The sequence below is a fragment of the Scyliorhinus torazame genome, chromosome 4 (assembly GCF_047496885.1).
Source record: "Scyliorhinus torazame isolate Kashiwa2021f chromosome 4, sScyTor2.1, whole genome shotgun sequence".
Classification (NCBI taxonomy): Eukaryota; Metazoa; Chordata; class Chondrichthyes; order Carcharhiniformes; family Scyliorhinidae; genus Scyliorhinus; species Scyliorhinus torazame.
Genome location: NC_092710.1, coordinates 196,774,448 through 196,802,053, shown reverse-complemented (window position 1 = coordinate 196,802,053; position 27,606 = coordinate 196,774,448). Strand labels below are relative to the sequence as shown.

General features: G+C 45.0%; 1 protein-coding gene across 1 annotated transcript in view; it reads right to left on the bottom strand.

Moving 5' to 3' along the window:
* Nucleotides 1-27,606, bottom strand: part of cdc5l (CDC5 cell division cycle 5-like (S. pombe)) — an 85,702-nt gene that overhangs the window by 44,527 nt on the left and 13,569 nt on the right. The window contains exons 2-7 of the mRNA XM_072499068.1: nt 26,197-26,300; nt 19,252-19,413; nt 17,262-17,389; nt 4,603-4,702; nt 3,042-3,260; nt 855-999 (exon numbers count right to left, since the gene is read on the bottom strand). Coding sequence (XP_072355169.1) covers nt 855-999; nt 3,042-3,260; nt 4,603-4,702; nt 17,262-17,389; nt 19,252-19,413; nt 26,197-26,300 — 858 coding nt within the window. The remainder of the gene's footprint in view (nt 1-854; nt 1,000-3,041; nt 3,261-4,602; nt 4,703-17,261; nt 17,390-19,251; nt 19,414-26,196; nt 26,301-27,606) is intronic.

Below are 27,606 nucleotides of genomic sequence, written 5' to 3'. Positions count from 1 at the left end.
AGGTGAAGTATATAAACTGCAGAGCAAAGTATAAATGTAATGTACACTTATGGTTTCTGCATATGCAAAAGTGAATTGTACAATGAAATATTTCTATTGATATAATTTTACATCTGTGCACTAGTCTAGAAAACAAATGTGAAGTTTGAAATATGGTGGCTGTGAATAATACTTAAAGGATGGAGGGATATAAAATATTAGCAGAGGAAACAATTGGGCTATGGACTGGTGATGCACCGAATACCAAAGAATTTATGGAGGCAGTAAAAGTTGAATATTGGGTAAATTTAAACGGTTTCAGAAATAAATTTAGCTGATGTTACATTTACTCAGTGCAAAGAACATTGTTGGATTAAGATCAGAACGAATGAAAAGAGCATAATTAAATTAATAACGATAATTCTTTTAAAATCATGTTTGCTTATGAAATTCAGGATAAGGACTTTGGAAGATTTTACAATGTGTGGAACTTAAAATTGGAGTAAGACTTAAAAAAAAGAGATAAATTAACTATTTTAAATAAAAGGCCCAAATGATTTATTGAAGTATTGTGGGGCACAATGAAATGATCGACATGACTATCAAAAAGAGAGTTCCTCCGTAGATAAGTCTTTTAAAATACTCCAACTTATTTTTAATTCATGTGATTCCACATTATACGTATCATGGTCAGAATTATGCACTATGCCTGCTAGACATGTGCATCTGTCCCAATCCAAGTATATTTTAAGTAATGGTACAACTGCAGTTTTCCTCTCTTCATATGTTTGGAAGACTGCAGTGCGAAGTAAATAAGACCACAGAACACAACTGCTACCTTTGCAGTGTTTAAAATAGATATCTACTCTATTTACCTGTGGCGCAGGAAGAACCAGCTTACTTCTTTTTTTGGTAAACTCAGAGACTCCACTGATCTGTAATATAGCAGAAGGCAAATCTGATTCCTTCTTCTTTTTCAGACGCTGTTTATCTTTCTTCTGTTCAGATTCTTCTTTTTCGCTGAATTAAAAAAATACTATAATCAACATATTGGGCCATAACTCCCTCAGAGTGGCAATCAGTGTCGGATTGCCGCTCTGTAGCCACTTACCTGTACTAAATTTGTTCAGTGCCTGTCTCGCCTGACCTTCCTGACTCAGGCTGGGCAAGATTCAGGCAACACAGCAGGCCCCTGGGACCAGTGTTACCAAGTCCAAAATAATCACAGTGAAGGAGGACGCCCCATTTTTATAGCACTAACAGCCGTAAAGCAAGTGAGTTTAAAGGTTCCATTGAAAATAACAGGCCAGAGAGAAGATAAGTATATACGGTAAGGGGATCGGAAATGTTGGACATGAGAGGGCGGGGATAGGCATTAGGTGGGGGTAGGTGTAGGGAGATCAAAAATCAGATGGTGAGGGATGCAGACATCAACACACATATTTTGCCCATGACCATAAATCATGGTCATGCCCAATTTATTTTGCCCATGACCATAAATCTGATCCCTCTGGTTAATGAATATCTTACCACAATTTTTTAATGTACGTTATGCAAAGGGCAGAAGCAGTAACAGCAACTTTGAAATTTCCGTGCTTAACTCCTCATGGTCTCAAGAAGTTGCTATCAACTTCAGGAGTTAACAATGGCAAACTCTGACAGTTTTGTTGTGATTAAAACTGCAAAATCCAGGCCATTATGTTAGAGATTCTCACACCCTCTACAACAAAGGAACACGAGGAAAGGTGCAGAGTTTGGATATAATAGCTTTGTGTGGGAAAAATTTACCATATTTATTAATGGTTTTGATGATAGGATAGAGACCCAGATATCCAAATTTGCCAATGATACAAAGCCAGGAAGCATTGCAAGAAAATTAGATGGAAGTATAACATTACAAAAAAGAGATATTAAGCGATTAAGTGACTATGCAAAACTCTTGACAAATGGATTTCAGTGTAAGTAAGCATGAGTTCACTTTGGACCTACATAGGATAGATCAGAGTACCAGTCTAATTGGTAAAAATCGTTAAACAGTGGAGGTCCAAAGAACTTTGGGGGTCCATGAACATAGATCATTAAAATTCTAGACAGGCACATAGAATAATCAAAAAGGCTAATGTAAAATTGACCTTTATACCTAGACGGTTAGAATACAAGGTGAAGAAGTTATATTATAGCAATGCTAAATCATAAATAGATCAGATCTGGAGTACTGTGAGCAGTTAGGGGCATATCAATTTAGGAATGATATACTAGTATTGGACAGAGTGGTGTAGATTTACCAGAATGATACATGGATTCCAACAGTTAAATTATGGTTGGATACGCAAACTAGGGAACGTAGAAGGTTATGGGGTAATTTATCAAAGTTTTCAAGAAAATATGTTGAAGTGATAGAGCAGAAAAAGATAAACTAGTCTAGGAGTCCAGAACTAAGAGACATGACTTAAAGGTTAGATTTGGGTCTTTCAGCAGTAAAGCTAAGAAATAAATCTGCACATAAAGGATGGTGAAAGTTTCTAACTCTTCTCAAATAATTGGTGGTACTAGGTCAATTATTTATTTGAAATTAGAGATTGGTCACTTTTTTAACGATAGTTATTAAGCGATATGGGGCAATATCAGTTAGGTCACAGGTCAACCAGTATCTCATTAAATGGCAGAACAGATTTGAGGGACTAAATGGCCTACCATCTCTTTCAAAGGTTCAACTGATCATCAAGCTGTGCGATATATTCTGAAGGGACATTTTAACCCCTTATGGACTGATTCTCTCTTCACTGTTTTAACTATTATTTTCAGTAATTTATGGCTTCTGTGGATGGTTCTACCGGTCAATAAATGTATTACTTTAATTTATGCATATTAATCTGACAGTTGACTGTGACTCGATGTGCTTAATCTAACAGAAATATGATGTGTAGCGAGAAAGCCAAATTGTAAAATCTTGATATATGTAAAATAAAAAGCATAAGCAGAGAAAAAAATTGTAAGTAATGAGATTAATAGAAATAGTGTAAAAACAGGTCATTACAATTTAGGATATTTGTTGCACTTACGATCTTAGCTCTCCATCCAAATGTTGCTGGCGGAGTCTTTTAAAGTCTGGTTCAAGTGCTTGGTGGTTTTCCTCAGCGGTATCATAAAAACCTGGAGCAGGTTTCTTTTCAAAGGGAACCTCTGCATTATAGTCCACTCCTCTCTTCTTTTTTCTTTTCTTTTGTATTTCTATGCCAGCAGCTCGCAGTTCCCTGCGCTTCTGAAGCGCTGCAAGTCTCCTACATAAAATAAGTTAATAGGCACATGCATTACCAATTTACCATCAAACTTTGGTCTCCCAGTTCTACTTGATTAGAAATTCCATTTGACACAAATTTACAGCAAATTAGGTTGCAGGTCTAGGAATGGAGGTTGATTGGAACAATATTGAAGCCTATCTTTATATAAAGGTTAGCAAACGTTTCTTTTGGTAATGTTTGTAATCACCAAAATAATATCACTTTCAACAGGCTCTGGGGTGGATCTCTGATAGTATAACTTTTGATAAAATAAAAGAATAATGCAAATTTCTCCAGTAAAAGGCTTAATTTTTATCTGCAACTAATATCATGAGCTAGACTTTATAAAGACAGAAGAAACCCCAGAAATTGAAATGCTATAACATACTTATTTAAACAATAGTCAAGTTAAACAGCATAAATTATAGAAATTGAACTTTATTGTAGAAAAAAACGGTTACTAAGCTTAATAGACGGTGTCACCGCTTAAAATGCCAAGAATTAATACAGACAGCCACACGTAATGGCCAGAGTTATTTGCATTAAGTATAGTGCCTCATCTGCTGTTTATTTAAGGCAGAAACAGACAATGCAAGCTGCAGTGAAGGACTTAAGGTCTCCTTAGCTGCTGGAAATACATAAAAAGGAAAGAAAGGAAAAACACCACAGTCAGAATTAAAGAAAGCTCCATCATGGAATTACTCCATTATGACTATACTGATTCTGCATACCCAGTAACATTTTGTCATCAAAAAACTCTATCAGATATATGATGATTTCACAAATAATTAATTACATTTGACAACAATACACCTGTTATAACTAACACACAAAAAAATCATTTTATAAAAACAAAATGATAGGAGATTGGTAATGGCTATCTGGCCAACTGTTACTCTTCAAACTTCAGATTGTTCAATTCTTCACAAATGTCCCTAAACAGTTATTTGTAAAATCAGCTATAAAAACAATCATGTATTGGTTTTGAAATAGTCCACGACCGACAGTAACAAAAGCATAACTATAATGCACAACTGTGGCACCATATTATGGCATATATTAGGCTATTCATGAAGGGCCATCTTCTCAACCTTGCTGCTCGCCTGAGGTGTGGTGATCCTCAGATTAAATCACTGCCAATCAACTCTCCCCCTCAAAGGGGAAAGCAGCCTATGGTCATCTGGGACTATGGCAACTCTACTTTAGGTAAACTGAACACATCCATGATAAAGGTAGAAAATTTAACATTATGTTCCTCTCAGTTTCTTTTTCAAAGAAATATGGATATTTGCTCATGAAATACGATTTGACTTGTGCTGTGCACATTAGTTCAAAAACTAACCTGGCTTCTTCAAGCTGCTTTTCCCGTGCTTTTCTCTTAGCTTTCTTGCCTTGAGTGTTAGCCAAACGAGCTCTAGCCTCAGAGAGCATCTCAAGCTCATCTAAGAACAAAAATAATTTTAAAGAAATGTAATTTGGGACATTCCAAAATCAGTACGCGGATGTACAAGGTGAAGAAGAAAGTATTCAATTTGCAAAATATAAATAAGAATACCGCCTTGCACACCTTAACAAGAACCAATGACATATATTTAAAAATTAGCGAATCCCAATGAATCTCTTTGCCAAATCTCAGTCCAAATATTTTATTATAAATATTGCAAATCCATTTACATTAGAGTTTGAGATTAATAAAAGCATGGTACCGTTACAATAAAAATGTGAAATGTTAGAAAACTAAATATTCCCCATCCCAATGTAAATACCAATTTTAATTCTACTAATGGACCTGTCAAAATATATTTAATCATATATTCTCAATGGTGAAAAAAACCCACAAAGCAAAAATCTAAATCAGGTATCTTTAAAAGTGTGCCTGCAACAAACGTGTACTTTGAAGAAAGGTTTGATAGAAGAAGAACAAATAAACAGTATTGCAAACAAATCACTCAAAAACATAATTCATAGTAAGTCTGAGATTACCTTAGTTTAGAAAACGGATGCCTAATTCTAAATTAAATTGTGAGCATTCATAACCTTTGACTACCAAATCCTCAGACAACGGATTGTGGGTTATGTAATGTTACAAAGCCATGCTTTATAAAAATGGCTTTAGAAATTTACTGGCTGAAAACCACTGACTGGATTTTTAAAAAGACTGAAGCCACATTTCAGTGAATTGAAACAGCAGTTTCTAAAAAGGCTGAAAATTCACTCTTCACAATAAATTCAAAAGCCATTAGGTGGAGCCAATCTGTGTGCCTTTTAATTTTTTTAAATACCTATCTATTCACTTTTAGAGATTATGACTCTTAAATCTCAATGCTATTCCACAGTTCCTAGCTTCTTTCTATTTGGAAGATATCCCAACCTGTCTTTCACTGGTCCAAAGTGGATGACCTCACATTATCCCACACTAAACTCCATTTTCCAATATCTCAATGCTTTTGTTCCTTTTAAATAGTCCCTCAAGTGGAACCTTATGAAATTCCTTCTGCAAGTTCATAAAAGTAACACAGAATTCCCATCTCTACCATCTCATTACTTCTTCAGAAATTCAATGACTTTTGTTAGACTCTTTATAAATCGATGCTGGTTCTCTTTGATCAGGTTATTTGCCCAAATGCTCAGTCACCCCAACTGGTTACCAGCAAGTGGCAGGCCTCATCATGTGGATATGTTACAGGCATTTGGTTGAGAGATTAGAAAACTAACTTCTAATATTCATACTTTTTCATTTGAACAAAATAAGCAATGTGTTTCGAATAAAGGGCTTAGACGATTTATGGAGTTCCTGGGCAAGATATAAATCATTTAGAGAAAAAACATATAATATGACTTTAGGGCCAACTAAAGTCTTTTGAGGTGAAATGTTTTTAGGTACTGTTTGAGGGTGGCAATGAGACACAAGATAATTAAGGCGATACTTCACAACCAGGCTTCACCACAACTGATGCTCGACTAACAAACCTACAATTTCCAAGTTTATCTCTTCTGCCTATCATAAAGAATGGACATTGGGAAGTTTCCAATCTAAGAGAACATTTCCTGAATTGAGTGTTTTCTGCAAGATCGTGTCTAATATATCAAGAATTTCCTTCCCACTTCTCTTAATCCCCACATTGGAAATCATCAGGTCCTGGAGATATGTCTATCTTTAACTTCATTAGGTTTTCCATTACCATTTACAAAAACATTTAATCTAATTAATTCCTCCCGTTGATTTATTTTCACCTTCCTTGCGCCTCTGGTACTCTTACCTCTTCAAGTACCAATATATAGTGGCTATCTAGTAAGTCTGCCATTTTGTGATTTTCAATTACAATATTACCTTCGTCGATGTTTAAAAAAATATTTTGTATTCTCTTCCTTTTTCACATTTTCTCCCAGATTTACACCCAACAATAAATAATAATCAGCGACGAATGTAATGTCAATCCCCATATCAATAACAACGATCCCATCCTCCCACCAAACCCCAGACATTGGCCCATATGTTAACAAAAACCAATGACAAAAGGAATCAGGAATCACCCATAGTCACCATTAACACATACAGTCCCCCCCTCCCCCAACCCTCCCAGTCCCCAACCCCCCTAATGTTCGATGTGATCCAATTCTCAAAAGTGCATAATGAATAACGCCTATGAATTGTAGAACCCTTCCATCCTTCCCCTCAGTTCAAATTTGACCTTTTCAAGCGTTAAGAATTCCAGTAGGTCCCCCCGCCACGCCAGGGCACAGGGTGGAGAGGTTGATCTCCACCCTAACAGGACCCACCTTCGGGCAATCAACGAGGCGAAGGTTACAACATCTGCCTCCGCGCCCGTTTCTAACCCCGGCTGGTCCGACACCCCGAATATGGCCACCCGAGGGCCCAGGTTCAGGTTCACGTGCACCACTTTAGAGATTACCCTAAACACCTCCTTCCAGTAATCCTCCAGCTCTGGGCAGCACCAAAACATGTGAACGTGGTTTGCGGCCCCCCCCCCTCCCCTCCCCTCCCCTCCCCCCCCCCCTCCCCTCCCCCCTTCCCCTCCCCTCCCCCCCACCTCCTCCCCCTCCCCAGCCATTGAGTCCATCACTCTCTCTGGTAGCCCCTTGATGCTGAATCAGACCACTCACAACCTTGGTGTCACATTTGACCTTGATATAAGTTTCTGACCAAACATCTGTGTCATCATAAAGACCTTCTACTTCCACTTCTGAGAATTTTGGCCGACCCTACCAATGCCTCAGTTCATCTGCGTTGAAGTGCTCATCTATGCTGTTGTTACTTTTAGACTTGACTATTCCGACTCACTCATGGCTAGCCTCCCACATTCTACCCTCTATAAATTGGAGGTCATCCAAAACTCTGCTGCCCGTGTCCTTTCCGCATCAGGTCTTGTTATCCAACACCCCTGTGGTCATTGTACATTACTGGCTCCTGGTTAAGCAATGCCTCGATCTTTAAATCCCCATCATCGTTTCAAATCCCTCCACAGCCTTGCCCCTTCCCTCTGTTATCTCCTCCATCCGCAGAGCCCTCTGAGATATCTGCTCTCCTCTTAATTTTCACCTCGCGCATCTGATTTTAACTGCGCCATGATTGATAATCGTGCCTTTAGCTGCCAAGGCACTAAACTCTGGAATTCCCTCCATGAGCCTCTCGGCCTCGCTTAATATGCAACTTAAAACCTACCTCTTTGATCAATGTTTACCCTAATGTGAGGTTCTGTGTAAAATTTTACTTCATAATGCACCAGTAAAACACATTGGGAAACTTTATTACATAAAAGATGTTATATAAACATAAGCTGTTGGTGCAATTACTGTTCTGAAATACTAACACTGCAATATAGCTGTAACCTAAGCCTGGTTGTGAAGTACTGCTATTAATTATCTTGTCTCTCAACGCCACCCTCAAACAGTGCCTAAAAACATTCACCTCAAAAGAGCAGGTAGATTTCTAGTTGGCCCGAAAGCTGTATTATGTTTTTTTCTCTAAATGATTTATATCTTGCCCAGGAACTCTATAAATCTTCTAAGCCCTTTATTCAAAACACATTCCTTATTTTGTTCAAATGAAAAACTATGAATATTAGAAGTTAGATTTCTAACCTCTCAACCAAATGCCCGTAACATGTCCGCACGACAAGACCTGCCACTTGCAGGTAACCAGGCCTGTCTTCAACTCCTTTGCCGCTGTGGAATCCCATTGTCTTGTACCATGCTCAGCGATGTTGGATAGCCACCAGACTAACTCCTGCCCCCGCCCCTCTCAATATCTTTCCTGTTGCGTAATGGCAGTCGTTCATTTTCATCACCCTCATTACATTTTCCTGTTGCAAAGATCTTAATACAACATGGGAATCTAAAACTGCCTGGCTCTAAAATGTTTCCCTCATATGAAACAGTGAAAAGGTAGAGGTAAAATCCCCAGCCAGGCATTGAAAGCAAAATCAAAACAATGGAGTTAAAAGCAGCTTTCTGGATTGGGGAGGAAATGTAAGCCCATTACTCTAAATGTCCTTCACCACTGCCCCCCCCCATGAAATAATGTACTAAAATTATAGCTTTTCTTATCCTCTTTCCCCAATATTTATTTCCCGAACTTGAGTCCAAATATTCCCACCCTTTAATTCACCTCAACTTGAATTACATGGGATATCTGGCACAGAAACAGGCCTTTTGGCCCAGATAGTCCACACCGGTGTTTGAGCTCCACGTTTCCTCCCATCCACCATCATAATCATCTGTTCCATTCTCCCTCATATTTTTTAGTTTCCCCTTAAATGCATCAATACTATTCGCTTCAACCACTTCTCATGGTAGCGTATCTCACATTCTTACCATTCTTTAGTTGAAGACATTTCTTGGTGACTATCTTATATTGATGGTTTCTAGTTATACTCTTCCTCACAAGAGGAAACATTCTCCCTGTATCCACTCCATCAAAACCTTTCATAATGGACTTCCGATGGCGGCTATGAAGGAGTAGGTCGCACATTTGGTGGCTCCCGCTCGGGTCGGACCTTTTCCCCCGATTTTTTATCGGACTTGATTTGGTAAATTGATGGTAGAGGAAATGGTGGAGTGGATTCCTACATCGGTGCATGGAGAGGCGAACTAGAAATGCTCGCAAAGGCAGAAATAGACGAACAGAGAAGGCTTGGGCTGAAGCTCCAGCGGGAGAAAGCGTAGTGGATGATCGGAGTCCTGGCTTGTCGATCCAGCGGTCAACAGAGCAGCTGATGCAGTTTATTCAGGAGGGCTTCGGCAAGCAGAAGCAGGCATGCTTGGACCCGATTAAAGAATCGATTGCGCGGCTGGAACTTAGATTGAATGCCCAAGATCGGGCGATCCAGAAAGTAGAGAAGGCGCTGGCTGAGCAGGAGGAACATCAAACTGTGGGGGAGTTGGAGGTGGGGAGGCTGAGACCCCAGCAGAAAAGGCTCCTAGAGAAGGTGGAGGACCTAGAGAATAGGTCCCTCCGGCAGAACTTGAGATTCGTCGGTCTCCCGGAGGGGTCCAAAGGAGCAGATGCTGGGGCATACAAAGCGGGCATGTTCGAGAAGTTGTTGGGGGATAGACGTTCTCCCGGCCCTTGGAGGTGGCAATGGTGGTGGGATTCCACAGGTACTTGGGCAAGGAGCGTATTTTACGGTGGGCCAGGCAGACACGGAGTTGTAAATGGGAGAGCAGTATCCTGCGGATCCATCAGGATCTGAGCGCAGAGGTGGCCAGGAGAAGAGCGGGGTTCAATCAGATAAAGGCGACCCTTTTTAAGAAAAAGGTGAAGTTTGGACTGCTGTATCCTGCCCGTCACATATGAGGAGCAACATTTTTATTTTGAGTCGCCCGAGGAAGCCATGGACTTCACTAGAAGGAAAGGACTGGTGGCGGACTGAGCACTTTGAACTTTGCTGCAGCGCTCATGTTAAAAAAGTTTCTTGTTTTTCTCTTTTTTGGGGGACGTTATCTGTAATGCCTTCTGTATTGATTTGGGGCCTATTGCAGAGCAGAGTGAGTTAAAGTTTACATTTGCACTGATGGGGGATGGAGGTGTGTTTGGTAGATGCTGGATCTTCTGTTTGATCTTTTCTTTGTTTATCGTGGGTTTTTTTCTTGTTTTTTTAGGGCAATTGTGTTGGGATTGCTTTTCTTTTGAATATGTATGTCTGAGTGAGGGGGAGGGTGGGAGGGAACAATAGATGGAAGAATGTCTGGCGCCATGGGCGGGTCACCAAGCTAGCTGGGCGAGCTAGCTCACGGAAGCGCAGTGGGGGGTGAGCAGATGTTTTGCTTGTCGAAGGGGTCGGTTTACATAGTGCTGTTACTGGGGGGGTAGAATGTTCTGCTGATGGGGGAGGGACTTTTGCTGTGGGACAGAAAGGAGGTTGGAGGCGGAGGCTACCTGTGGGTGGGCCGGCGGATGCGTGGGGCGCGGGCTGGAGACTGGCCCAAGAAAGGTGATCGGCGAAGGGGGGGGGGGGGCGATGAGCCCCCCAACTAGGCTGATCACATGGAATGTGAGGGCTAAATGGACCAGTTAAGAGGGCATGCGCATTTGAGAGGACTGAAGGCGGACGTGGTAATGCTACAGGAGGCGCATCTTAGAGTAATTGATCAGATCAGATTAAGGAAGGGATGGGTCAGACTGGTTTTTCACACGGGGCTGAACTCGAAGACTAGAGGGGTTGAGATCCTGATTAATAAGCGAGTGGTATTTGAGGCGGGAAGAATAATTGCGGATGTGGGAGGCCGGTACATTATGGTCAGTGGGAAACTGGAGGGGTTGCAGGTGGTTTTAGTAAATGTGTACATGCCAAATTGGATGATGTGGAGTTTATAAAGAGGATGCTGGGGAAGATCCCGGATCTGGATTGGCATAAATTGGTCATGGGAGGGAACTTTAACAGTTATTGACCCTGGGTTAGACCGGTCGAGCCCAAGGACAGGCAGGGTGCCAGCAATGGCAAAGGAGCTAAAGGGGTTTATGGAGCAGATGGGGGGGGGGGGGGGGGGGGGGGGTTAGACCCATGGAAATTTGGGCAACCGAGTGTGAAGGAGTTCTCCTTCTACTCACACATCATAAAGTGTACTCCCGGATTGATTTTTTAAATTTTGAATAGGGCGCTACTGACGGGGGTAGTGGACACGGGGTATTCTGGATCACAATCTCAGATCATGCCCCGCACTGGGTTGACCTACAGGTTCGCAGGGAGAAGGCTGGACGTGGGACTTTTAGCTGACAAAGTGGTGTGCGGGCGGCTGAGGAAATGTATTCAGAACTACCTGGAAGTCAACGACAGGGGTGAAGTTTCGGCGGCGGTGGTCTGGGAGGCATTGAAGGCGGTGGTTAGAGGGGAGCTGATCTCGATACGGGCCCATAGGGAGAAGGCAGACAGAGCAGAGACGGACCAACTGACAAAGAAGATATTGCAGGTCGACAGGAGGTATGCGGAGACCCCAGAGGCATGGCTTTTAAGGGAACGACGGAGGCTACAGGTGGAGTTTGGCCTGTTAACGACAGGGAGGGCGTTGTGCAGCTGAGGAAGGCGAGGGGGACGATCTATGAGCATGGGGAGAAGGCCAGCAGAATGCTCGCACCGCAGCTTAGAAAGAGGGAGGCAGCCAGGGAGATTGGGAAAGTAAAGGACGGGGACGGGAACCTGGTTGGAGACTCAGCAGGGGTGAATAAGGCGTTCAAGGAGTTTTACAGTAGGCTATATGGGTCGGAACCCCCAGCTGGGCTGGAGGGGATGAGGTACTTTTTAGGGGGGCTGAATTTCCCAATGGTGGTAGAAGGGCTGGGGGACCCGATTGGGTTGGAAGAGATAGCAGAGGGTCTGAAGGGCATGTAGTCGGGAAAGGCCTCGGGGTCAGACGGGTACCCAGTGGAGTTTTATAAAAAGTTCTCTGAGATATTGGGGCCGCTGTTGATGAGGACATTCAATGAGGCAATGGAGCGTGGGTGCTTCCCCGACGATGTCACAGGCCACGATCTCCTTGATCCTGAAGTGGGACAAGGACCCGGAGCTATGTGGATCCTACCGGCCGATATCCCTATTGAATGTGGACGCCAAACTGCTGGCCAAAATCTAGTCCTCTAGGATTGAAGACTGTGTTCCGGACGTGATTGGGGAGGACCAGACGGGGTTCGTTAAGGGTAGGCAGTTGGTGGCCAATGTAAGAAGGTTGTTAAATGTTATCATGTTGCCTCCAGAAGGTAGGCAGGTGGAGGTAGTGGTCGCAATGGACGCAGAGAAGGCTTTTGATCGGGTGGAATGGGAATATCTGGGAGGTACTGGGACGGTTCGGATTTGGGCGAGGCTTTATTGACTGGGTCAGGTTGCTGTATCAGGCTCCTGTCGCGAGCGTACGGATGAATAGGATAACATCGGACTATATCAGGCTGCATCGGGGACGAGACAGGGATGCCCTCTTTCCCCACTGTTGATCGCGTTAGCCGTAGAGCCATTGGCAATTGCGCTGAGAGCCTCCAGGGGCTGATCCGGGGGGGGGGGGGGGAGTGGATCACAGAGTCTCGCTTTACGCAGACGACCTGCTCCTGTATGTATCGGACCCACTGGGGGGAATGGAAGACATTTTTTTTTTTTGTTCATAAATTTAGAGTACCCAATTCATTTTTTCCAATTAAGGGGCAATTTAGCGTGGCCAATCCACCTAGTTAGGTTGTGGGGGCAAAGCCCCCGCAAGCACGGGGAGAATGTGCAAACTCCACACGCTGGGATCGAACCTGGGACCTCGGCGCCGTGAGGCAGCAGGGCTAACCCACTGCGCCACCGTGCTGCCCTGGGATGGAAGAAATTATGAGGATTCTGGGGGAATTTGGACGGTTTTCGGGGTATAAACTAAATATGGGGAAAAGTGAGATGTTCACGGTCCAGGCAAGTGGGCCGGAGAGGCGATTGGGGGAACTGCCATTTCGGGTGGTAGGGGGAAGCTTTCGGTACCTAGGCATCCAGGTGGCACGGGAGTGGGAACGGCTACACACAAGTTAAATTTGGCCCGATTAGTAGACCAAATGAAGGACGATTTTCCGAAGTGGGACGCACTCCCGTTGTCACGAGCTGGGAGGGTGCAGACAGTGAAAATGAAGGTCCTCCCGAGATTCCTGTTTCAGTGTCTCCCCATCTTTATTCCACGGTCCTTCTTTAAACGGGTCAATAAGGTAATCACAGGCTTTGAATGGGCGAGTAAGACTCCGCGAGTAAAAAAGGGGATGCTTGAGCGGAGCCAGGGGGAGGGCGGGTTGGTGCTGCCGAACTTTAGTAATTATTATTGGCCGGCGAATATAGCCATGATCAGGAAGTGGGTGGTGGGGGGAGGGTCGGTATGGGAGCGTGTTGAGGCAGCTTCATGTAAGGGCACCAGTTGGGGGGCGTTGGTAACGGCACCTCTGCCGTTCCCGCCGGCACGGTGCTCCACCAGCCCCGTGGTGGTGGCGGCCCTGAGAGTCTGGGGGCAATGGAGGAGACATGTGGGAGCGGAGGGAGCATCGGTGTGGTCTCCAATCTACAATAATCACCGGTTCACCCCGGGAAGGATGGATGGAGGGTTTCAGAGATGGCAGAGAGCAGGGATTGAGAGGATGGCGGATATGTTTATAGAGGGGAGCTTTTCTAGCCTGAGGGAGCTGGAGGAGAAATTTGGATTGGCGAGGGTAAATTAATTTAGAAACCTGCAGATGCGGGACTTCCTACGCCTTTCTCTGCCTGGAGAAAATCAAGTTTGCCTTGAGAGTGTCAATGTTAGGGTTCGCCCGGAGGTGGCAACCGTTTGTCGACTTCTTTGTGGAAAACTAACCGTCAGCAGAGTGGGGGGGGGGGGGGGGTTAGATTAGTTTAGACTAGGGGGTTAGTAAAGGTGGGACCTGTAAGGGAGGAAGACGGCTTTTGCATTATGTTTATAGATTCATGTACTTTGTTTATTTTGTTGTTGTTGTAAAACCATAAATACCTCAATAAAATGTTTATTAAAAAAAAAACTTTCAGGATTGAAAATATCCGTAAGAAAATGACCCAGCCGGTCAAGCCTTTCCTGATATGTATACACACGCACATTTCTGATATCATTTTTGTAAATCTCTGCACCCTCTCCACTGCCTCTATATACTTTTAATAATATGGTGACCAAAACTGCATTAGTAGTCGAAGTGTGATGCAATCAATGTTAGATATAGGTTTCGCAAAACTCCCCACTTTTCAATTTAAACCCTCTAGGGATAAAGCTTAGTGCTTAGTTCTTTTCAAATGGCTTTGCTAACATGTGACCTAACTTTTCACGATTGGCTGATGAAATTCAACGTGGGCAAGTGCGAGGTCTTGCACTTTGGAAAAAAGAATAGAGGCATGGACTATTTTCTAAACGGTGATAAAATTCATAATGCTGAAGTGCAAAGGGACTTGGGAGTCCTAGTCCAGGATTCTCTAAAGGTAAACTTGCAGGTTGAGTCCGTAATTAAGAAAGCAAATGAAATGTTGTCATTCATCTCAAGAGGCTTGGAATATAAAAGCAGGGATGTACTTCTGAAGCTTTCTAAAGCACTAGTTAGGCCCCATTTAGAATACTGTGAGCAATTTTGGGCCCCACACCTCAGGAAGGACATACTGGCACTGGAGCGGGTCCAGCGGAGATTCACACGGATGATGCCAGGAATGGTAGTCCTAACATACGATGAACATCTGAGGATCATGGGATTATATTCATTGGAGTTTAGGAGGTTGAGGGGAGATCTAATAGAAACTTAAAAGATAATGAATGGCTTAGATAGGGTGGATGTAGGGAAGTTGTTTCCATTAGCAGGGGAGACTAGGACCCGGGGGCACAGCCTTAGAATAAAAGGGAGTCACTTTAGAACAGAGATGAGGAGAAATTTCTTCAGCCAGAGAGTGGTGGGTCTGTGGAATTCATTGCCACAGAGGGCGGTGGAGGCCGGGACGTTGAGTGTCTTTAAGACAGAAGTTGATAAATTCTTGATTTCTCGAGGAATTAAGGGCTATGGAGAGAGAGCGGGTAAATGGAGTTGAAATCAGCCATGATTGAATGGTGGAGTGGACTCGATGGGCCGAATGGCCTTACTTCCGCTCTTATGGTCTTATGGCATATTTGTACAGCAAGATTCTTCTACCCTATCTAAACTTGCAATTCCCAAATAATAAGTTTGGATATTAATTTGTTTTATTATCACGTGTACTGAGGGACAGCAAAAAGTATTGTTCTGCGTGCAGTCCAGACAGATCATTCCATACATGAAAAAAAGAAACTAGGGCATACAAAAATACACAATCTAAATCCATAGACACAAACATCGGGTGGAGCATACAGGGGTGCAGTATTACTCAGTAGAGAAGATGTGTGAAGTGATCAGTTCAGTTCATAAGAAGGTCATTCAGGAGTCTGGTAACAGCGGGGAAGAAGTGTTTTTGAATCTGTTAGTGCGTGTTCTCAGACTTTTGTATCTTCTGCCTGATGGAAGAAGTTGGAAGAGGGAATAACCCGGGTGAGAGGGTTCTTTGATTATGCAGTCCATTTTCGCAAGGCAGCAAGAGGTGTAGACAGAGTCAAAGGATGGGAGATGGGTTTGTATGATGAACTGGGCTGCAGTCACGCCTCTCTGTATTTTCTTATGGTCTTGAGCCGAGCATTTACCATACCTGGCTACGATGCAGCCAGATAGGCGGCTTTCTATGGTGCATCTGTAAAAGTTGGTGAGAACCAATGTGGACATGCTGAACTTCCTTAGTTTCCTGAGAAAGTATAGGCGCTTTTCTGCTTTCTTGGTCGTAGCGGGGACGTGGGTGAACCAGGACAGATTGTTGGTAACGTGCACACCTAGAAATTTGAACCCGTCAGCCATCTCCACCTCGGCACGATTCATGCAGACAGGAATATTTTGCTTCCTGAAGTCAATGACCAGCTCTTTAGTTTTGCTGACATTGAGGGAGAGATTGTTGTCGTTACACCACTCCACTAGGTTCTCTATCTCCCTCCTATACTCTGACTCATTGTTGTTTGAGATCCGACCCACTACGGTCGTGACATCAGCAAATCTAGGGGCTGGTTTAGCACAGCAGGGGCTGGTTTAGCACAGGGCTAAATCGCTGGCTTTTAAAGCAGACCAAGGCAGGCCAGCAGCACGGTTCAATTCCCGTACCAGCGTCCCCGAACAGGCGCTGGAATGTGGCGACTAGGGGCTTTTCACAGTAACTTAATTTGAAGCCTACTTGTGACAATAAGCAATTTTCATTTCATTTTCATTTTTTTCATTTTCAAATCTGTACATGGAGTTGGAGCCAAATTTTGCCACAGTCATGTGTGCATAGGCAATATAGTAGGGGGTAAGTATACAGCATTGCGGGGCCCCAGTATTGAGGATTATGATGGAGGTGTTGTTGTTGTTCTTCCTTACTGATTGTGGTCTGTGGGTCAGAAAGTCGAGATTCCAGTTGCAGAGCGAGGAGCCAAGTCCTAGGCTTTAGAGTTTTGATATGAGCTTGGCTCAATATTGAGTACCTCCCCCAATTTGGAGTCATCCACAAATTTAGAAATTGTGTTTATGATTCCAAAGTCCAAATCATTGGGAAATGTGAACAGCAGTAGTCCCAGCACAGTAAACCACTTCCCACCTTCTTCATATATGGCTACCTTTTATTTCCCCCTTCTTCCTTAAGCAATTCTGTCCTCTGGCTGACTCCACGTTCTCTGACCTTATTAATTTGTCTATTATGGGGTACCGTCTGAAAATCCAGATATATTACACTTGCTGCATTAATGTCTCCTCAAAAACTTTAATAAGGTTGATCAAACAAGATTACTACACATACTCTTGAGATGTATAAACATACAAGAAAACGTGATTCAGTAGATTGCCCTATATAATTAGGATGTTGAAAAATATAGTAACTGATTTCAAAAGTGACACCTTGGTAGCTCAAAAGTAAGCTCTACAGAGCCATCTTTAAAACATTATTAATTTTAATTGTGATGTACCTTCATCCATATCTACTGGATCAGGCCTGGCTGGCTTCGTTTCTGGATTTGGGTCAATCTCGCCAGGTTTAAGTTTCCGAGGATCATCAGCAGTTTCTTCTTCTTGATCTCTCTGTGCAGCCTTGTCTCTGAAACAAGTTCAGGCCCATCAATTCAATTGAATGACATATCATAAAGGTGATTTTCTACATATTCTTTCAAAACAGGGTCAGTATACATAAAATCCAATTACAATGGATACACAAATCGATAACTTGGTCCCAAAGAAATTGATTACTTCAACTAAACAGTATGGAGGGTTTAACTGTTACAATGGCAATAAGATGGTAATTGGCTCAATCTTTGTGCACAGGAAATACAAAAATGTTTGTTTTTTCCATGAAAGCCTCTCACTAAAACATTATTACAGCCAATTTAAACCGGCACAAAAAGCATCTATAAAAAAACTCAATTCAGCTTGGCATCAAGACAAAATATAAATACCTATAGTTTACAGAGAATAAACTACGCTTATTGGCATCCTCATGCATATCCTCAACAGGTGCCGCATTTAAATTGTGATTTGCAAATCAAAATGCTTCTCGTGTGAAATGGGTGATCGGGTGCATACTTTTGGACTCGATGGGGGGGGATTTTCCGTGCTTCTCTGTGGCGTGTTACATGCTGGCGGAGGGGGTTCACCATTGGCTGGCGCTGAAATCTTCTGGTCCCGTCACTGTCAACAGGGTTCGCGTTGTATGTGCCCCTTGCCACCAGGAAGCCCGCGCCAAGGTTTCGCTGTCGGCGGGAACGGCTGGAAAATTCCAGTCATTGCTCATTGATATTTAGCAGACTAATGATCATTTGTCGATCTGTTGGAAATCATTTCTCCTAATCACTTACATCAATTTACACCATTTTGGAGTGTCAAAGCAACTCGTTACAGGCCAGATCAGGAAAGAATGTTTATCACTGCAGAATATTGAAACCAGGAGAAAATCCCAACATGAGGGATTAGTTAGATTAGTTTATTGAAATACAGAGCAGATTTCTTTCAATAAAAAGTGCCTTGTAAATATCCGACTTGAAGAAACGCGCCTCTGCAAAAATCCCTTTTCTCCTGTGCAGTGCAGGAAAAGATAACTTGGTCCCTGCAATGTTTTAGACCAGCAGTGACTCCAAGATAAATGCAATCTCAAAATTAAGAGTAATTTGCTAGTTTAAGCAAATGATTTGGATCTGTGTCAAACAGAATCTTTCAATAAAGACTGTTCTTCCTCTTAAATAAAACATTGGAACATATTACATAAATCAACAGTACTGTACTTGGTCAGCCTTTAGGTATTTATAGTCAATTATAAGTCCCCCGTGATGACAGTATAAGCTTTCCCCAGGGTTTCAACAGCCTTTTTTCCAAGCAATTTAACATTCTAGCATTTATCATTGGATTTAAACATGCACAGTGAAGAATGTAGACAGATTAAATTACCCTGTCTGACACTTGTAAATGGAATTATCTACTGAATTCCTGACAGCTGCAGGCAGCACTAGAGAACATGACACACCATTCCAAGGCATAACTAACTGGAACACCAGTGCAAAAAATACTTTCCTCAAAATTTGTCATTTAGATTTAGTTATTTGCATCTGTGTCAAACAGAATCTTTCAATAAAGATTGTTTCTCCTCTTAAATAAAAACTTGGAACATAGTACATTCTCTGCAGTAGTGTACTTGATATTTAGATTCATTACGAATATAAGCTTTCCCCAGGATTTCAGTAGTCTTTTATTTTCTCTTCCTATTTCCGCTATAATGCATTACTCAGTGGAAACTGAGAAATTTTCTTTATATTGGACACAAGGAATAACTTAACAGCAATGTCACAAGTAATTATATTTGTGAATTCTTGATGATACAGCACCTGTCTTTTTATTCCAAAGTAGAATTTAACTAAAGAAAAAATCATATTGGAGATTTTAAATATTAAGGCACTTTATCTGCCAACTTACAGTAGATACTCATAATGTTCCAAACACTGGGCAGCTGTTCTGCCAATAATTGGAGCAATGGTCCTCCATTGCGTTGGCATAAGCTTTGCCAAGTGCAGTAACTTCTCTTCTTCCTCCCTTGACCATTCTGTCTTTTTGATACTTGGATCCAACCACTCGTACCTTTATTGTGAACAATAGCAAAAACATGATTTAAAAATACTAATGGTCAGCAGTTACATTAGTTTGGATTTAGAGATATCTTTATTAGTAAGAGAAGCACATACAATTCAAAAGTCGATGTCAAAGCAGTATTATAATTGAATAACATAATTATAAACAATTACAATACATTTGAATACATAGGCCCAGATTCTCAGGACGCACTTTGAGACCCCCAGAAATCTTGGTGCAGTCACTCCATGGGAATTGCATGGCAAGTTTGAACTTCTAATGGGAATTTTCCCTGCTCTCTGGAGCACTCCAAAAAAGAAGATTTTGGACAGTTCCTATTTACTTACCTAGATAGTTACCCAGGAAATGTAAGCCATCCTTTTGGATTAGTGAGGATGTCCAGCCATAATTATGAACTTAGCATGCCATTAGAAGCTCAGTAACACCTCAGTCAAAAATGTGTTACCTTTCAAAGGAGTTTTACTAAAAGAGTAAGAGTGGAAGTTCCATCTGATCAAAAAATTTCCCATTGAATACAGCCTGGGTGGCCTCAACAGTGCACCCTCTGAAGAGGCAGAGAATCACTGATGGCAACTTCTAGATTTCCATGCTATTCTGCACATGCGGAGGCTCTCAGAATTGCCGTTTCAGGCAGCACGGTGGCGCAGTGGGTTAGCCCTGCTGCCTCACGGCGCCGAGGTCCCAGGTTCGATCCCGGCTCTGGGTCACTGTCTGTGTGCAGTTTGCACGTTCTCCCCGTGTTTGCGTGGGTTTTGCTGACGATCTATTTTCCCTTAACGTTCCGCGAGATAGTCAAGGAACGGTTGCCACCCGCCTGGAGAACCCCTGAACTGATCCTCTCAACGCAAACTTCATCTGTTCCAGTTTTATGAATCCTGCCATGTCGTTTATCCAGGCCTCCACGCCTGGGGGTTTCGCTTCCTTCCACACAAGTAAGATCCTTCTCCGGGCTACCAGGGACGGAAAGGCCAGAATATCGGCCTCTTTCGTCTCCTGCACTCCCAGCTCTTCCGCTACCCCAAATATAGCTAACCCACAGCCTGGCTTGACCCGGACCTTCACCACCTTTGAAATCACTCTTGCCACTCCCCTCCAGTACTCATCCAGTGCCGGACACGACCAGAACATATGTGTGTGGTTCGCCGGGCTTCCCAAGCACCTCCCGCACCTGTCCTCCACTCCGAAGGATCTGCTCAGTCTTGCTCCCGTCATGTGTGCTCAGTGTAGAATCTTGAATTGTATCAGGCTAAGCCTGGCGCACGAGGAAGAGGAATTTACCCTACTCACCTGTTGCCTCGTAAACGCCCTCACTTGCATATATCTAAAGATATTCCCCGGGGGCAACTCATACTTTTCCTCCAGCGCTCCCAAGCTCGCAAACTCCCCATCAATAAACAAGTCTCTCAATCTCCTAATTCCTGCCCGATGCCAGCTCTGGAACCCTCCGTCCATCCTTCCTGGGACAAACCTATGGTTATTCCTGATCGGGGACCACTCCGAGGCACCCGTCACCCCCCTATGTCGCCTCCATTGCCCCCAGATCCTTAAGGTTGCCACCACCACTGGGTTTGTGGTATACCTTTTCGGGGAAAGCGGTAGCGGCGCCGTCACCAGCGCCTTTAGGCTCATTCCTTCACAGTACGCCATCTCTAGCCTCTTCCACGCCACCCCCTCTCCCTCCCTCATCCACTTGCAAGCCATCACCACATTGGCGGCCCAATAATAGTCTTCCAGATTCGGCAACGCGAGTCCCACTCTGTCCCTGCTGCGCTGCAGGAACCCCCTCCTTACCCTCGGGGTCTTCCCTGCCCACACGAAACTCATAACCCTCCTATCTATATTCTTAAAAAAGGCCTTAGTGATCAAAATGGGGAGACATTGAAACACAAAAAGAAACCTTGGGAGGACCATCATCTTTACTGCCTGCACTCTGCCCGCCAGTGAGAGCAGCAGCATATCCCACCTCTTGAAATCCTCCTCCATCTGCTCCACCAGCCGCGGCAGATTGAGTTTGTGTAGAGTTCCCCCGCTCTTGGCTACCTGAATCCCCAAATATCGGAAGCTCCTTTCCACTCTCCTTAACGGTAGGGCGTCTATCCCTCTTCCCTGATCCCCGGGGTGTACTACGAAAAGCTCACTCTTCCCCATATTAAGCCTATATCCTGAAACATCTCCAAACTCCCTCAATATCTGCATAACCTCTGTCATCCCCTCCACAGGATCCGCCACATACAGCAGTAGGTCATCTGCGTAGTGACACTCGGTGTTCCTCTCCCCCTCTAACCACCCCCCTCCATTTCCTAGAGTCTCTCAATGCTATGGCCAATGGTTCAATTGCCAGCGTGAACAGTAGTGGGGACAGGGGGCACCCCTGCCTTGTTCCCATATGTAACCGAAAATACTCCGATCTCTGCCGATTTGTGACTACACTTGCCACTGGGGCCCCATAGAGGAGTTTGACCCAACTGACAAACCCCTCCCCGAACCCAAACCTCCTCAACACCTCCCATAAATACTCCCACTCTACCCTATCGAATGCCTTCTCTGCATCCATCGCTACCACTATCTCTGCCACCCCCTCCGCTGGGGGCATCATTATCATCCCAACAGCCGTCGCTCGTTGACATTCAGTTGTCTCCCCTTTACAAACCCTGTCTGGTCTTCATGTAACCACCCCCGGGACACAATCCTCATGCTAGCACTTTTGCCAGCAACTTGGCGTCCACATTCAGGAGCGAGATAGGTCTATATGACCCGCATTGCAGCGGATCTTTATCCCGCTTCAGGATTAGTGATATCGTCGCCTCCGACATTGTCGGGGGTAGAGTCCCCCCTTCTCTGACCTCGTTAAAGGTTCTCGCCAGCAGCGGGGCCAACAAGTCCACATATTTCCTGTAAAATTCCACCGGGAACCCGTCTGGTCCCGGGGCCTTCCCTGCCTGCATGTTCCCCAGCCCTTTAGTCACCTCATCCACCCCAATTGGCGCCCCCAGACCTGCCACCTCCTGCTCCTCCACCCTCGGGAACCTTAGTTGGTCCAGAAAACTGTTGCATCCCCTCTTTTCCCTCCTGGGGTTGGGACCTGTATAGCCTCTCATAAACGGTCTTAAACACCTCATTTACATTCCCTGCTCTCCGCTCCGTAGTTCCCGTTTCATCCCTGGCTCCCCCAATTTCCCTCGCCGCTATCCTCGTACAAAGCTGGTGGGCCAGCAGCCGGCTCGCCTTTTCCCCATATTCGTATCTCATCCCCTGTGCCTTCGCCTTCCCTGTAGTCAGCAGGTCAAACTCCATCTGACGTCTTCGCCTCTCTCTATATAGTCCTTCGTCCGGGGCCTCCGCATATCTTTTATCCACACTCAAAATCTCCCCCACTAATCCCTCCCTTTCTTTGACTTTTTTTTCTCCTTGTAAGCCCTAATGGAGATCAACTCTCCCCTAACCATCACCTTCAGCGCTTCCCATACTACCCCCACCTGGATCACACTGTCATCATTGGCCTCCAGGTACCTCTTAATACATCCCCGCACCCTTCCACAGACCCCCTCATCCGCCAATAGTCCCACATCCAGTCGCCAAAGTGGGCGCTGTTCCCTCTCCTCTCCTAGTTCCAGATCCACCCAGTGCGGGGCATGGTCTGAAACGGCCATGCCGAATACTCCGTTCCTGCCACCCTCGAAATCAGTGCCCTGCTCAAAACAAAAATCTATCCGGGAGTATACCTTATGGACATGGGAGAAAAAGGAGAACTCTTTGGCCAACGGCCTGGCAAATCTCCACGGATCCACTCCCCCCATTTGCTCCATGAACCCCCTGAGCACCTTGGCCGCTGCCGGCCTTCTTTCGGTCCTGGATCTAGACCGATCTAACCCTGGATCCAGCACAGTATTGAAATCCCCCCCATTTACCAGGCTTCCCACCTCCAGGTCCGGGATACGTCCTAGCATCCGCTTCATAAATCCCACGTCGTCCCAGTTCGGGGCATATACATTTACCAGCACGACCTCCTTTCCCTGCAATTTACCACTCACCATCACATATCTACCACCGTTGTCCACCACTATATTCCTAGCCTCAAATGACACCCGTTTCCCCACCAATATGGCCACCCCTCTATTTTTTGCGTCCAACCCTGAGTTGGACGCAAAAAACACCTGTCCCACCCATCCTTTCCTTAACCTAACCTGATCCGCCACCTTCAGATGCGTCTCCTGAAGCATGACCACGTCTGCCTTCAGTCCTTTTAAGTGCGCGAACACTCGGGCCCTCTTAATTGGCCCATTTAGGCCTCTCACATTCCACGTGATCAGCCGGTTTGGGGGTCCCCCGCCCAGGTCCCACGCACCCACCCGCCCCCCCCCCCCCCCAGGCGGCGCACTCCCGTCCCGACCACCTCGTCCCTTGCCAGCTCCCTCTCGCTCCCAGCAGCAGCAACCCAGTTGACCACCCTCTCCCCCTCCGCTAGATCCACATCTCGCATAGTTACTCCCCCCATGATGCTTCCGAAAGTCAGCTGACTGCAACTGACCCCGGCTTCCCCCGCTCTCTCCTTGACCCCCCCCTGCCCCTCCCCCTCCCCTCCCCCCCCCCCCCCCTCTCCCCCCCCTCCCTCCCCTCCCCCTCTCCCCCCCTCCCTCCCCTCCCCCCCCTCCCTCCCCCCCCTCCCCCCCCCTCCCTCCCTCCCCCTCCCCCCCCCTCCCCCCCCTCCCCCTCCCCCCTCCCTCCCTCCCCCTCCCCCCTCTCCCCCCCCCTCCCTCCCCCCTCTCCCCCCCCCTCCCTCCCGGTGTGTGGAACTCTCATCCTTCTTGCGCCTATCTTCCCGCCATTATCCCCCTAGCGCGGGAAAAAACCCGCGCTTTCCTGGATCGGCCCCGCCCCCCATGGCGCAGCTCCCCATCCCCCCCCTCAGTCCCTTTTTCCACCGGCGCCCACATTTCTCAGTGTCCCCCCCGTCAAGAAGAGAAAAACCCCCGTCTATCGTCCCGATACTGTGAACCTCCCATTCCCCAATTTACATTTCTATACATCGACATCGTCGTCTCCCCTACAGCATCAGTCCCTCAGTTCTGGTCCAAATTCTCTGCTTGGATGAAGGACCATGCCTCATCCGACGTTTCAAAGTAGTAATGTTTGCCTTGGTGCATGACCCACAATCGCGCCGGCTGCAGCATCCCAAACTTTATTTTCTTCTTGTGAAGCACCGCCTTGACCCGATTAAAGCTCGCCCTCCTTCTCGCCACCTCCGCGCTCTAGTCCTGATACACTCGTATCACCGCATTCTCCCACCTGCTACTCCGTACCTTCTTGGCCCAGCTCAAAACCGCCTCTCTGTCGGTGAAGCGGTGAAATCTCACCACTATCGCCCTTGGTGGTTCTCCAGCCTTTGGTCTCCTCACAAGGACCCGGTGAGCCCCTTCCACCTCCAGGGGGACCGAGGGGGCCTCAGCTCCCATTAGCGAATGGAGCATCGTGCTCACATAAGCCCCAACGTCAGCTCCCTCCACTCCCTCGGGGAGACCCAGAATCCGGAGATTCTTTCTCCTCGAGCTGTTCTCCAGTACTCCGAGCCTTTCGATACACCTCTTATGTAGCGCCTCGTTTGTCTCCATTTTTACCGCTAGGCCCAGAATCTCATCCTCATTCTCAGATGCCTTCGCCTTCACCCCACGGAGCTCTATCGCCTGGGCCTTTTGCGTTTCTTTTAGCCCTTCGATTGCCAATAACATCGGCGCCAGCACTTCCTTCTTTAATTCCTCCACACACCGTCGGAGGAATTCCTGTTGGTCCGGGCCCCATGTCGTTGGGCTCCATCCGTCGCCATCTTGCTTCTTCCTTCTCTTCTCTGCCGCTGCTCCAAAGGATCCTTCGCAATCTGGCCACTACTACCGATCCTTTCTATACACACCCGGGGGGACTCCTTCCTTCGTCACCCCACACTGGGTTTGGTCCAAAAAAAATTCCGTTGGGGCTCCCAAAAAGAGCCCAAAAGTCCGTTAGAACGGGAGCTACGAAACGTGCGGCTTAGCAATGCATCGCCGCAACCGGAAGTCTGCTCTTGTCCTTCTAAATGGTCGTGGGTTTGGAAGGTGTTGTCTAAGGAATCTTGGTGAGTTACTGCAGTCCATCTTGTAGATGGTGTACACAGCTGCCACTGTTCGTCGATGGTGCGGGGTTTAAATGTTTGTGGTATGGGGAGCAATCAAGCGGGCTGCTTTGTCCTGCATGGTGTCGAGCTTCTTGAGTGTTGCTGGAGCTGCACACAGCCAGGCAAGTGGAGAGTATTCCATTACACAATTGACTTGTGCCTTGTAGATGGTGCACCCGCTTTGGGGGAGGTCAGGGGGTGAGTTACTCACTGTAAGATTCCTAGCCTTTGACCTTCCCTGGTAGCCACAGTATTAATGTGGTTAGTCCAGTTCAGTTTCTCATCAATGGTAACCCCCAAGATGATGATTGGGGATCTAAATCTTTGTGTGATGGATTCAATTATGCAACAGATTTTTGTACTCATTAACAGGTTTAAATTACAATTGCTACGACGCTGAGGGCTCGGGTTCGATCCCAACCTCGGGTCACTGTCTGTGTGGAGTTTGGATAGTCTCCTGTGTCTGCGTGGGTCTCACCCCCACAACCCAAAGATGTGCAGGGTAGGTGTATTGGCCATGCTAAATTGCCCCTTAATTGGGAAAAAATGAATTGGGTACTTTAAATTTAATTTTTTTTAATAAATTACAGATTTCTGATACAAGGGAAAGAAACTGTCGAACTTACCATCTGGCTTTGCATTGTTTGGCTGATTTTCTGTGCAGCAGAGACGCAATACGTGACCACTGGTTTTTGCCATATTTCATAACCGCTGCTTTAAGAATCTCATCCTAAATAAACAAAGTTAATAGTGAGTTAACATCCTAAATAAACAATGTTAATAGTGAGTTAACATGTAACATTTTAAAGCAAAAAATATGTTTAGCATGCAAGGCACTAAGATTTCAGAACCAGACAAATTCAGATGGGAAGTGTGGTTAGTCAGAATACATCTTATAGGAACAGGAGTAGGCCATTCAGCCCCTTGAGCCTGTACTGCCATTCAATGAGATCATTGGCTAACTCCAAAAATCTATCTATCTCACATTTAAAATCAAAAACTGTTCTGGCTTCAATTGCTGTTTGTGGGAGAGAGTTCCAAACCTCTAACGCCTATTGCGTGAAGAAGTGTTTCCTAACATCTCTCCTGAACGGTCTCGTCCTAAATTTAAGACTTTGCTCCATAGTTTTAGAATCTCCAACCAGTGGAAGTAGTTTACTTTTATCTACCCCGTCTTTTCCTGTTAATATCTTGAAGACTTCAATCAAATCATGCCTTAATCTACTAGGTTGTAGCAAAAACAGGCCTAATTTGAGTAATCTCTCCTCGTAACTTTTCCCCTGTAGTCCAGGTATCATTTTTATAAAGCTACGTTGCACTCCCTCCAAAGCCCCTATATCTTTCCTAAGGTATGGTGCTCAGAATTGCTCACGGTACTCCAAGTGGGGTCAAACCAGGGTTCAGTGTAGCTGCAATATAACTTCTGTGCCTTTACATGCCAATCCTCTAGATATAAAGGTTAGCATTTCATTAGCCCGTTTGATTATTTTCTGCACTTGACCGTGGCATTTTAAGGATCTATGTAACTGAACCCCCAAGTCTCTTTGGACATTCACTGTACTCTTCCCATTTAGAAAGTACTGTGCTCGGTCCTTTTTTCTGGTCCAAAATGGATAACCACATTAGCTTACTTTGAATTCTATCTGCCACAATTTTGCCCATTCACTAGCCTGGTAATATCTCCTTCCAATTTTACAGTTGAACGTCCTTTTATCTGTACATCCCAAAACTGAACACAGCCAAAAAACAAACTTTTTTGTTAACAGGCTCTAACATGAGCCAACACAAACCTCACTGACCTAATGCATCATTATCGCCACCAGCCATAAAACATATTGTAGAGGCCCATAGGCGTCTGGCTAGCCACTTGGTTTTGGTGGCATAACAATGGGTCCTGCCAAGAAGTGTTTCGTTTACATAAACTGCTTCAAAGGGTGCATGAATCTCCTTGCAGTTAATGTGTATGTTAATAAAGTAACGTAATATTATATTACAGGTTTAATAAGTGTTAACAAGAAGTAGGGTGTGTGAGAGTT